Here is a 12,040-nt window from a genome sequence, read left to right on the forward strand (position 1 = left end):
TGTGGAAAGAAGCTCTGACCCTGAAAGGGGATATACTGTGTGCACAAGAGACTCATATAGTAGAACAGGATGCTCATAGAATAAAACATCCCCAATTCCCTAACATCATCCTTTCTCATTATACTAAAAAGCAGAGAGGGGTACTCCTAGCAATACGAAACACAGTTGCTTTTACTCCAATATCGTCCTTTTCAGATCCAGGAGGGAGATATATTATCCAGATAGGAGAAATTAATAACATGTTATTTACAATAGTGGTAGCTTATGCCCCAAATACACACCAAATTCGCTTCATTAATAAATTATTCAACAAGATTAACAAGGTTAGACGGGGAGAACTAGTGGTATGTGGGGACTTCAATACCATCCATGACCCCACAATGGACTCTACGAGCGATAATAAAACCCACTACCAATCTTTAGCTCCTGTCCTACTCCGAGAAGACATATATGACATATGGCGTATTCAAGACGACATAGAAAGGGATTATTCCTTTTATTCTCAGGTACATAAGTCTTATTCTCGTATAGATTTATTTTTAGTTGGTCGCTCTTTGATACAAAAAGTAGAAAAGTCGTCTATTGAACTGATTAAATGGTCAGATCATGCAGCTATAACTATGTGTGTTAAAGATGTTCATAACACAACTTCTCACTTTTTATGGAGAAATAATGTATATTTGATGTCCCATCCTAAGTATAAAGAAGAGTTACGGAAAGGTATAGATGAATATTTTCTGCTGAATGTTAACTCTGTAAATGACCCCTTTGTGTTGTGGAACGCTCATAAAGCATATATAAGAGGTCTTTTTATAAAGTGGGGACATAGAGCAAAAAAGGAAAGGGAAAGTCAAGTTGAGGAAACATTAACACAATTGCGTCAAGTAGAAACTCAGAACAAAATGAATATATCCCAGGCCAACACTGAGAAGATAAGAAATCTTCGGATTAAATTAAAAGATTGTTTAATGTATAAATATGAAAAAAACCTGCAATCTATTAAGGCACAATACTATTCTCAGGATAATAAAGCTAGTAAGCTTTTGGCGCATAGATTGAAGGCGAGGGCGGTGAAAAGTAAGATACCATTTCTAAAAGAACCCCTAAGTAATACTAAAACATACTCACCTGAAGGTATAGCACAGAAATTTAAAGAATACTATGAATCCCTATACAATTTAAAGTCACATACGGCCAATCCGCAATCAAACCAACAAGTCATCAAAGATTTCTTGACTGACTTAAAACTACCACGTTTATCACCACATCAATTAGAAGATCTCAATCTTCCCCTGTCCAGGATAGAGGTCTCCAAAATAATCAAGGCCCTCCCGCTTCATAAAGCTCCTGGCCCTGATGGCCTATCTGGAGCCTATTATAAAACTTTTGAGGAAGCTCTCCTCCCCCACTTGTTTGAAGTCTTGAAGCATGCGTTGATGAAAGGATCTTTCCCGAAAGAAATGCTAAATGCAGTAATAGTGACACTCCCGAAACCAGGGAAGACGCCTGATTCACCGCAAAATTTCAGGCCCATATCCCTCCTTAATTCTGACCTAAAAATATACGCCAAAATCTTGGCAAACCGTCTGATAGATGTGATCCCATTCTTGGTCAATAGGGACCAGGTGGGTTTTATTAAAGGGAGGCAAGCAACAGAAAATACCAGGAGGGTACTTAATATCTTAGATTATGTAGATAGGAAAGGGACTAAAGCAGCTATGGTAACTCTAGACGCTGAAAAAGCCTTCGATAGGGTTAATTGGACATTTGTCTTTACAGTCCTAGAGGAAATGGGATTTGAAGGTCCTATTACAAATGCAATCAAGGCTTTATATACTGTTCCGTCGGCAAGAGTTTTTGTCAATGGGGCTATATCTAAGGAATTTGAGATAACAAACGGGACAAGGCAAGGATGTCCATTGTCACCTCTGATTTTTGTTCTATCAATAGAACCATTGGCACAAGCTATCAGACTTCACCAAGAGATTCAAGGGATAAAAATAGGAGGCCGTGAGCATTGCATATCCCTATATGCAGATGACATAATATTAACTTTAGGAGAACCAGAAAAGTCATTAGCAGCTGCATTTCAGATCATACAGAAATTTGGACAAATAGCGTTTTACAAAGTTAATATGGGTAAATCCCAAGCTATAGCCTTGAATTGCTCACCGTTGGACATCAGATCTATGAGGGGGAAATTCCAGTTGGATTGGCAACAATCACACATAAAGTATTTGGGGATTAATATCACCTCTAAAATGTCACAGTTATATCAGGTCAATTATTCTACTATGTTATCTCAAATAGAAATAGAATTGAAACAATTAACAGCACATGAAGTCTCGTGGATAGGCCGCATAGCCGCTTTTAAAATGTTAGTACTTCCGAAATTATTATACTTGTTCCGAACATTGCCGATAAAAATGCCCCTTTCCTTTTTCAATAAAGCAAATAAATTGGTAAACACATATATTTGGCTCAAGAAAAGACCGCGAATAGCAGCTAGAATACTGAATAAAGGGAAAAAACACGGGGGCTTGAGTTTACCAAATATTCAACATTATTACCTAGCTACCCAGGTATCTCAATTGAAAGACTGGTGGGAGGGAGACATCTCCAAAAATTGGGTACACATTGAAACATCAATATCCCCTATTCATAATCTAAAAGCTCTTCTAATAGTAAAATTACACTCCAAAACCCATGACTCCCACCTGCCATATTTCCTAGATACTTCCCTACAGAATTGGGCAAAATTCCATACGTTAAGTGGTACATCTGCATTCTCTTTACTCCCAGTATCACCGGTAGATGCTTTAGAGTTCCTTATACCTGACCTAGACCTTAAGTCTTGGAAGAAGCAGGGTCTGACACAGATGTCTTCCTTGACAGAGCACAGCCATTTGGTACAATTTAATTCATTACATATCAAATATGGTATCCCGAACAATGAATTTTACAAATTCCTAAGAATCAGACACTTCTTGCAAGCGGAGGGTCAGTTTGAGGTTACAGCTAATGCAGACATATTCCGATTTTGGACCCAAACGGGGTCACAATCTAGAGGATTACGACCTTTATATGATCTCTTGGGATCCAAAAACACATTTGCAAAGTCTCCATCTTTTCTGGCATGGGAGAAGGAACTCACGAAAGAATATACTGAGCAGGAATGGACAAATGCACTTACTTTCATAGCAAAAAATTTGAAATGCACTCTGCATTATGAATCAGTGATGAAAACGATGCTTCGTTGGTATTACACGCCGGATAAACTTCAACGCATATACCCGAATGCCTCTCACTATTGTTGGAGGAACTGCGGAGGTAGAGGAACCTTGATTCATATCTTATGGAAATGTCCACTACTTAAAAATCTGTGGAAAGCCACATTCCTTCTATTGTCAGACATTATAGGGATTACAATAGTCCCCTCTCCTTCACTTGCTTTACTTTTTCTAAACATTGAAGAGATTCCGAGGGAATTTAGAATAATAACGGCGCATATACTTCTTGCGACCAAAATAACCATAACTAGATACTGGAAAAGTCCAACAATTCCCGCACTAACGGAAATTATTGCTCATGTTAACAGCACATGCTCACATGAAAAAATGATGGCACATAAGAATCATTCAATACCTAAATACGAGACAGAATGGGATACATGGTTGAGTAGTGCCCATAACCTTAAGTTTTGAGGGGAAACAAAAAGGACAGAGGTGTATAGTAAGAAAAAGACAAAGTAATCATTTCCCAAGAGGAAAGACAGGATAGCAATATATAAGTAAGGGAATTTATCATATGTATGGTGTTAGGATAACTGAAAATTCTAGATCATAGGTACTGTTTTATTTTTGGTTTTATTTCTTTGTATTACATGTTTGTATTAAGTTTGTCTGATAATACAAGTATTACATATCCTATGCAATGGAAAGCAATTGTATGTTAATTCTGTGTTGAAAAATATCAATAAAAACTTATTGAGTTAAAAAGTCAACGCGGTCCTTCAGTGTGTATTTGAATCCATTGGCAAGTGCAAAGGAAATCCTTGAAGAGCCTGAGGACACTATCCCAAGGCTTAATGGGATTTCCTTAAGGAGGGACCGCATGAGCCAACCGCTGCAAAAAAGTTTTCACCGGAGAACGAAAAGCCCAAGTTCCCTAAAAAAGGATTGACTGAGCAGAGACCTGACCCCTCAGGGAAGATAAGCCAAGGCCCTATCATTGCCGGAAGAACAGAACCCTAGGTGTGGAACATTTCATAGAATAGAAATTATTATGCTCACACCAGCGGAAATAAGCCTTCCACGTACGATGGTATATCTTGGCTGACTGAGGTTTTCTGGTCTTCAACGTCGTCTAAATGACAGGCTCAGAAAGACCCCGGGACTTCAGAACATAGGCTACAACAGCCAGACCATTAAACGCATCTGAGGTAAAGAAGGGAGGAATAGAAGACCTTAGGAAAGAAGGTTCGGTAGAAGCGGAAGACTACATGGCGCGTTCGTGAGAATTGATTAGGTATCCATGCCAAGCACGGTGGGGGCCAGTCCAGATCTACCAGATTCGAAGGAACGCCTTACCTCTACAGTACTCTGGACAAGAGTGGAAACGAAGCGAAGAGATACAGATGAGAGAACACTCTACATGGAGTGACCAGCTCGTCGACTGCGATGGCCCTGGATTCCCGTTCCCCGGCCACATAGGTTAGAAACTCGTGGTTGAGATGGGACGCAAAAAGATCCACATACGGGTAGCTCCACCTCTAGCACAGTTTATGAAATATCCTTAGATAAGAGGACCACTTTCTCGGCTTTAGCTCTGGAATATGCTGCTCCGCTCACAGCACGATCAGAGAGCATTCCGACAGAGTTGTCCGACTCCTGGTGTCCCCCTGGTGGTTCAGATAAGCAACCGCGGTGGATTTGTCGGGCTGGATCCTGACCAACTCTAAAGCAGAAGAGTCTAGTGGACGAGGGCTAGAAAGATTGCCCTCATTACAGGCAGGCTGATCTGTAAGGATGTCTCCTCCTGCCACCAAGTTCCCTGAACCAAGTGGAGACCAAAAACTGCACCAAGACATACTGGCATCCGTTGACACGTCCAACTACTGGAGGGGAGGAAAACAAAAAAAAAAAAGACTGACACATCGTGATGGCCGATGAGGTCTTCCACAGTCGCAACTTCTGACGAAACCTAGAGGGCCGGAGAATCAACTTGCTCAGCAAGTCCAGAGACTAGCCTCAGCGCAAAATGATTGCCCCCTGGTATTGTGGATATTGACCTGCTTTGAAGGTCGAACCTATCCTGTCCAACACTTGAATACAAAAACTGAAAAATAAATAAGTGTCCTGGCAAAGAAGAGTCACCTCAGCTAAAATGGAGGCTATCTTGTCCACCAGGAGAAGGACCCTCGCTGTCTTGGTTTTGAGTATCATTCCCATGACCCAAAACGGTTTAGATTAATGAGGATTGTCTTGTTTGGAGGGTGCCCTCACCATCAAAAGGTTGTCCAGGTAAAAGGATGACAGTGACTCCACTGGCTCGGAGGAGCGCCGTGGGAGTCAACAAGACCTTGGTGAAGAACCGAGGAGATGCGGCGAGCCAAAACGGTAAAGCGACAAATTGGAAATGTAGGGAACCCACCGCGAAACAAAGGAAACGCTGGTGGGCCTTTGGAGGTATACATCGCGAATGTTAATAGAAGAGAGACCTGTCTTGATAAAGGCGGGTCTAAGATGCGGCTGCCATGCTGGTCTAGGCTTGAAAGATGGACATTGGTATGGTTCGTGCTCCTGTCTAACCTGAAAGAAGCTGATTTTCGCGAGGGGCGCTGGGAAAGAAACAAAACTTGTGAAACCGGTGAGAAGGCTGCATACGGCAAGGACCGTTTTGAGGCAGAAGAAAGCTCATACCATCTGTAACCTCAGAAATAATCTTATCCAGACTTTTATCAAAAAGCCTACCGCCAACAAAGGGAAAGTCAATAAGGGCCTGCTTGAAAGCTTGATCCGCTGCCCAAGATTTCAGCCAAACAGAGTGCCGGATGGCAAAAGAATAAACTGATGCACAGGAGACTGGCAGGCTGACTCAAGGGAAGCCTCAAATAGAAACTTTGACGCATGGATTACCTGAGAGGCTAGTTCGGCTAAATCCTGCTGCACCACAGTATCATGCCAGGATACTGCAGTGCAGCTGCTTCCCCCACACTGAACAGGCCTTACTAGGGCTGGGCAATTATGACCTAAATCAAAGTCACGATTAATTCAACATGTAACCTCTATTATGATTAATGAATGATTATTTAGGTCACACCCCTTTTTGCATGACACGCCCCCTATTTGCATGCTACGCCACTGAATTAATATTTATCCCCTCAGCCTGCTGTATACTACTGTGTATAATATACACCGTGACACTGCCTCCACACAGTAGAATGCCCCCATAGTGCTCCCCACACAGTATAATACCCCATAGCTGTCCCCACATATGACACTAACTGCCTCCACACAGTAGAATGCCCCCATAGTGCTCCCCACACAGTATAATACCCCATAGCTGTCCCCACATATGACACTAACTGCCTCCACACAGTAGAATGCCTCTATAGTTGCCGTCCACATAGTATAATGCCCCCATAGCTTCTCCACACAGTATAATGCCCCTATAGCTGCACTCACACAGTATAATGCCCCCATAACTTACGGTCCCCTGCTCTACCATTGGATTCAACTGAATCTGCGTCCTGAAGACAGATATAGTTTAAACCCGGAGAAAATTATTGATAAAAATGAAATTCGCAAGAGGACATAATTGCGCTGAATGGCAATTTTGATTAAATTGTCCAGCCCTAGGCCTTACCCACCATATCGGATGCAAAAAAGTCAGGAGCAGAAGCAGAGAGGAACCTGCAGTCATAAAAATACTTGGCTTGAAAATTCAACTTCTTGTCCAGAGGGTCATTGAATGAAATCGCATCAGACAGAGGAATGGTACTTTATAGCCTACAGATCCACAGAAGGAGAAACAGACTACACAGAGACCAAGTCTTCTTGAAAAGGAAACAGGGTGTCTGCGCATTTATAAACAACATGATGTCTGTCAGGATGTTTCCACTCCTTAGATAATAATTTCTCAAATTCGCTATGGTTTAGGAAACATAGCCGCTGGCACTTTAAGTATGTCTCTTCCTAAGTGCTTCTAACATAAAAGGTGTACGCATGCACGCATTTATGACCGCATGGTAGCGGACAACTGCGATTTCCAAAGGAAAGAGACTGATCCACATTCGAAACAACAACACCATTAAAGCTTGCAAAGGGACCACCGCTCCCCTCTGGAAAGAGCTTGACGAGGAAAGGGATCTGTCCAGGGCACAGTGACCTCTCCTATAGAATCTACCGTGAGAGGTAGATTGTGCATTGTCCAAAGAAAAGGTAGGGTCTCCTGAGCTCGGCCACAATCTGGCACCATGGGTTAAGCTAGCCGCATGTAAACCTTTATATCACAACCGCCACAGGCATAAAAAGTAGCATTGCCCACCTCTGCTTAGCTGCTTAGTAGCATCCTCCTGTGGAAAAAAAAAATGACAGAAGGGGACAAAGAAACAAACAAGCAGCACTGTCTGGAGGAAAAAAATTAACCCCTGGGCAAATTGCACAAGAAATAAACAATACAGCCTAAAGGCTGGTCTACTAGACCCTTGAAGCTGTGTACCCCAGTAGTTAAGACAGGCTGAAGTCCTCCAGTCTGTTTGAAAATTGAGCCGGCTCAGGAGAAGACACCGATGCTCTAGAGACCTATGTCTCTGCCTCCAAACCTAGAAAACCTCCCTTCTATCAAGAGATGACACGGAAGAGGGAGGCCATAGGCCCAAAAAAAAAAAAAGGGCACCAGACTGGCTGAAGTTGGAGCAAAACTGGTAGAATGCCGGACTGCTCTCGTCACATCAAGGCAAAGCTTACTCCCTCGGAAAAGATGGAGAGGGGCAGAAGGAAGGGAGAACCTTCAGGAAGAAGGCTAGAAAACCATCTTATTTCTATGGCTGGCAGTCAGTACCGAAATCCTTCAAATTGAATTGACTGCCCCCAGAAAGGCAACTTTCCAGAAAAGGAGAAGTAGCAAAACGTCCCTTAAAGGTACAAGAAGAGCAACGTGAAGAGCCCCATGGACAAAATTGAGATCAGTAAGATGCTTGAATGCAAAGACCGCATGAGCCACCACCTGCAGAAAAAGTCCTCACCTGAGAGAAAAATCTGAGTACAGTGGGGGGCAGATCTGATGCAGATGAGGGTCGTTATCTAGGAAATAATTCCAGACATTTTCTAAAAAAGTCTGCCACTGAAAAAGGCAAGGCCAACAAGGACTTTTTTGGACGACTGGTCAGCTGCTGCAGAATTTAGCCAAATGGAACACAGGTTGGCAGTAAAAGAAGTATGGGCATAGAAGCGGGCTGACTCAGGGGAAACCTCAAAAACTTTGATGCGTGAATTAGCTGGGATGCTAGGTTAGCCATATCCTCTTGGGAGACACCATCCAAAAAAGCACAGTGCGGATGCAAAGGGCAGCAAAGGACCTGCAGCCATGAATGCAGGCTTGGTCTGGGAAACAAGCTTCTTTCAAGAGAGTCACCGAGTGCTGCCTCATCTGACAGTGGGATGGGTGTACCCGTAGGCTATATTTACACAACAGTGAAAAATGACCGTGTGACGGAACTTTTTTTTTTTTTTTAACAGCAGTCACACGGCTGTTTCAAGAACAATGAACTTCTATGGGTGTATTCACACAGCAGTTTTATAACAGACAGTAAATACTGGCCGTCAAAAAATAGAATATGTTCTACTTTTTGTCAGTTTTCACGGCTCGACGGCCCCCATAGAAGTCAATGAATCAGTTTTCAACGTCTGTTTTTTGAGAAATCAACCTTTGTGACGGCCGTTAAAAACTGATCATGGCCCTCACAAGGGGACTCCTCGGGCACAGCGAAGAAGGGGCATGGAAAAGACAGGCACTCCAAAGACTTAATCATGATTTCAGAGTCTGGAAATGTCACCTAAAGCCTGTGAAAATGACCTGGCCCATTTGGGGGCCACATTCAAGGGGGGGCATCCTTGGGGTCCAGGATTGGCGACAGATGTGGGCAAAATGGGGTAAGCTAGCTGCAGGAAAAAACATTTACCTCTGCCACAGGAAAAACATGTAGCCATGTCCACCTATGCCGGCGACTCCTTGGGAAAACCCTTGACGTCACTGTCCATATATAGACAGTGATGTTAGGGGCTCCTCCAGGAGCAGAATCCCCAGATCGAGTGTCAGCATTGCTCTGGGAGGGGATTCCGCTCCTAGAGGGAGCCCCTGACGTCACTGTTCAGAAAAGTGCCAGCATTCCTCCAAGGAATGTCTCCTTGAGATAGGAACTTCACTACTCAAATAAAGAGTATTAAGACCCTATTTATACAGTAGTAACTCTCCCTTAAAGTATGCCTCATTTTAAGAAGCATATGTCCCTTATTTGGATAGGGCTACCAGTGCAGGGGTGCCTGGGGAAAATATAATGTTCCCTGTAAGCAGTTTTTTGAGATAGGAAGAGACTGACTGTAGCGTACTTTAATAGGCTTACTAATAGTCTATAGAAATGTCTGCCCCCCATGAATCCCACGTTACGTCAGATATCCAGAAATATTTACAAATATACGTGTTTTTTGAATAATAGTAGCTGCACTTTTATAGGCTTTGCACTCACCTTATTCTGCACCTCAAATGCTTCTGCTTTCTGCTCTATGTTTAGTTGCTTTTCTTTGTACTCTTTGAGACACTGATCCAGCTGTGTGCAGTGATCCTGTTTTTCTCGTAATTTTGCTGTCACTTGCTCAAATTGTGTGTTGACTTTATTTAATTCCTACTTAGAAAAAGAGGCTCAATAGCAAAATATAATCCAAAATCCAAAACACATTCATATATTTATACCCAATGATGGTAAAAATCTATGATATGTTACAGATTACGGTTTTTACATGTTTAGCAATATTGAAGAAATGCTTACCTGTTGCTTGTCTTGCAATGCATTTTGAGCTGTATCCAAATGATTTTGCAGATCGACCCTCTGTGCAGTCTTGGCAGCTTCGGCAGATAGCAAAAGCTCAGTCTTTGCTTTGATCTAAAATGAAGTGAAAACTAAATATCCCACTTAATAAGAGACTACCATTAAAAACGAGTAATTAAAAAACCCAAGTGTCATATAAAAAGGCCACATATTCCAAGATATGATATAGGTATCGGTTTGCTGACTCTTGCGATCAGTTATCTTGGAAAAAAATTGCAAACTTACAGAAATAAGATGGAATTTCAGACCATTGACAATCAGGCACTAACTCTGCTAAAAAGATCCTCCAGTTTTAACCAACATGTCTAATGTACCATACAATTGTACTGGGAAACTGAATGAAAATTAATTGTTAGGGGGAATGGGGGGGGGAGACCTGCAATTTCGCCATTGTTTTTTGGGTTTAGTTTTTCTAGCATTCATTGTACAGTAAAAATAACATGTCAACATTCTGTGTGTCAATACAACTATGGCGAAACCAAATTTATATATATATATTTTTTAGGATGTACGACTATTACATAGAGAAAAAAACATTTAATAAAAAAATTTGGAGTGACAGAGGCGGCTTCCTCTCTCCCTCTTGGCTATTGACCATGGCCTCTATGTGGTGAAACGACCTGCATTGGAGTTCTCTCTGATCCTGGTGGTTACACAGTGTAACATTCAGCCGACATCCGCTGAATACAGAGCGCTCCATACCTCCCCCACCGACAATGACTTACAGTCATGTCAAATGTTGGTAAGGGGTTTATCAAATTGGCTGCTCATAGTCATTAACTTCCTCCGGCCCCCCTAGAAAACATAAAATAGCAGCTTCCACTACAAGTTGGCAACTGACTGGCCTGTCTTGTGATCCCCACATACAAGCTCTAGACTTTAGACTCATTGTAAAGGATCTGCCAGACACAGCTTCTGTGTCAACGCCCATAGGTAATCAGTCTGCACCTGCTTCTATGTCTGTGAGACTGACTCCATCTTCCACCACCCAGGATGGCAGGCTTAGGAGTGGGAGAGCCTATCACAGCCTGGCCAGACAGAGCTAGCTCCCGCCCTCTGTCTATTTATACCTGCTTTTCCTGTTCCTCCTTTGCTTGTGATTCTTCTCTGCTGGTTTCCTTGCCCTGCTGCAGCTTCTTGAACTACTGACCCTCTGCTTATGATTGACCTTGGCTTTACTGACCACTCTTCTGCTCTGCGTTTTTGTACCTCGCTCATCTCCTGGTTTGACTCGGCTCGTTCACCTCGCTTGTTGCTCACGGTGTTCCCGTGGGCAACTTCCCCATTTCCCCGGCTTCTTTGTACCCTTGTCTGTTTGTCTGTCGTGCACCTATTGAGTGTAGGGACCGTCGGTCAAGTCGTACCGCTAAAGCCATAACCTGGTCTAGGGAGTCAGAAGAGGGATAGCTAACTAGCAGGTCTTTCAGGGCATTCGACAGACCCAATCTAAACTGGCACCTTAAGGCAGGGTCATTCCACCGAGAAGCTACACACCACTTCCTAAAGTCAGAACAATACTCTTCAACAGGTCTCTTACCCTGACGTAAGGTCACCAGCTGACTCTCGGCAAAAGGCAGTCTTGTCAGTCTCGTCATAAATGAGCCCGAGAGCAGAAAAGAAAAGATCAACGGAGGAAAGTTCAGGGGCGTCAGGAGCCAAGGAGAAGGCCCATTCTTGGGGCCAGTCCTGGAGCCGGGACATAATTATACCCACCCGCTGGCTCTCAGAACCAGAGGAGTGGGGCTTTAAGCGAAAATAGAGCCTACAACTCTCCCGAAAGGAGAAAAAAGTCTTCCGGTCCCCTGAGAACCGGTCAGGCAACTTGAGGTGGGGTTCAAGAGGTGAGGTGAGGGGCACTACCGGGGTAGCATCAGGCTGGTTGTCCCTCTGAGCCAGGGCCTGGATCTGTAAGGAGAGGCCCTGCATTTGCTG

The 12,040-nt window shown here is 43.1% G+C and overlaps 1 protein-coding gene across 1 annotated transcript in view; it reads right to left on the bottom strand.

Moving 5' to 3' along the window:
- Positions 1-12,040, bottom strand: part of EEA1 (early endosome antigen 1) — a 112,710-nt gene that overhangs the window by 33,965 nt on the left and 66,705 nt on the right. Inside the window, exons 16-17 of the mRNA XM_075856824.1 lie at positions 10,049-10,162; positions 9,749-9,904 (exon numbers count right to left, since the gene is read on the bottom strand). Coding sequence (XP_075712939.1) covers positions 9,749-9,904; positions 10,049-10,162 — 270 coding nt within the window. The remainder of the gene's footprint in view (positions 1-9,748; positions 9,905-10,048; positions 10,163-12,040) is intronic.

Source organism: Rhinoderma darwinii, chromosome 3, assembly GCF_050947455.1.
Source record: "Rhinoderma darwinii isolate aRhiDar2 chromosome 3, aRhiDar2.hap1, whole genome shotgun sequence".
Taxonomy (NCBI): domain Eukaryota; kingdom Metazoa; phylum Chordata; class Amphibia; order Anura; family Rhinodermatidae; genus Rhinoderma; species Rhinoderma darwinii.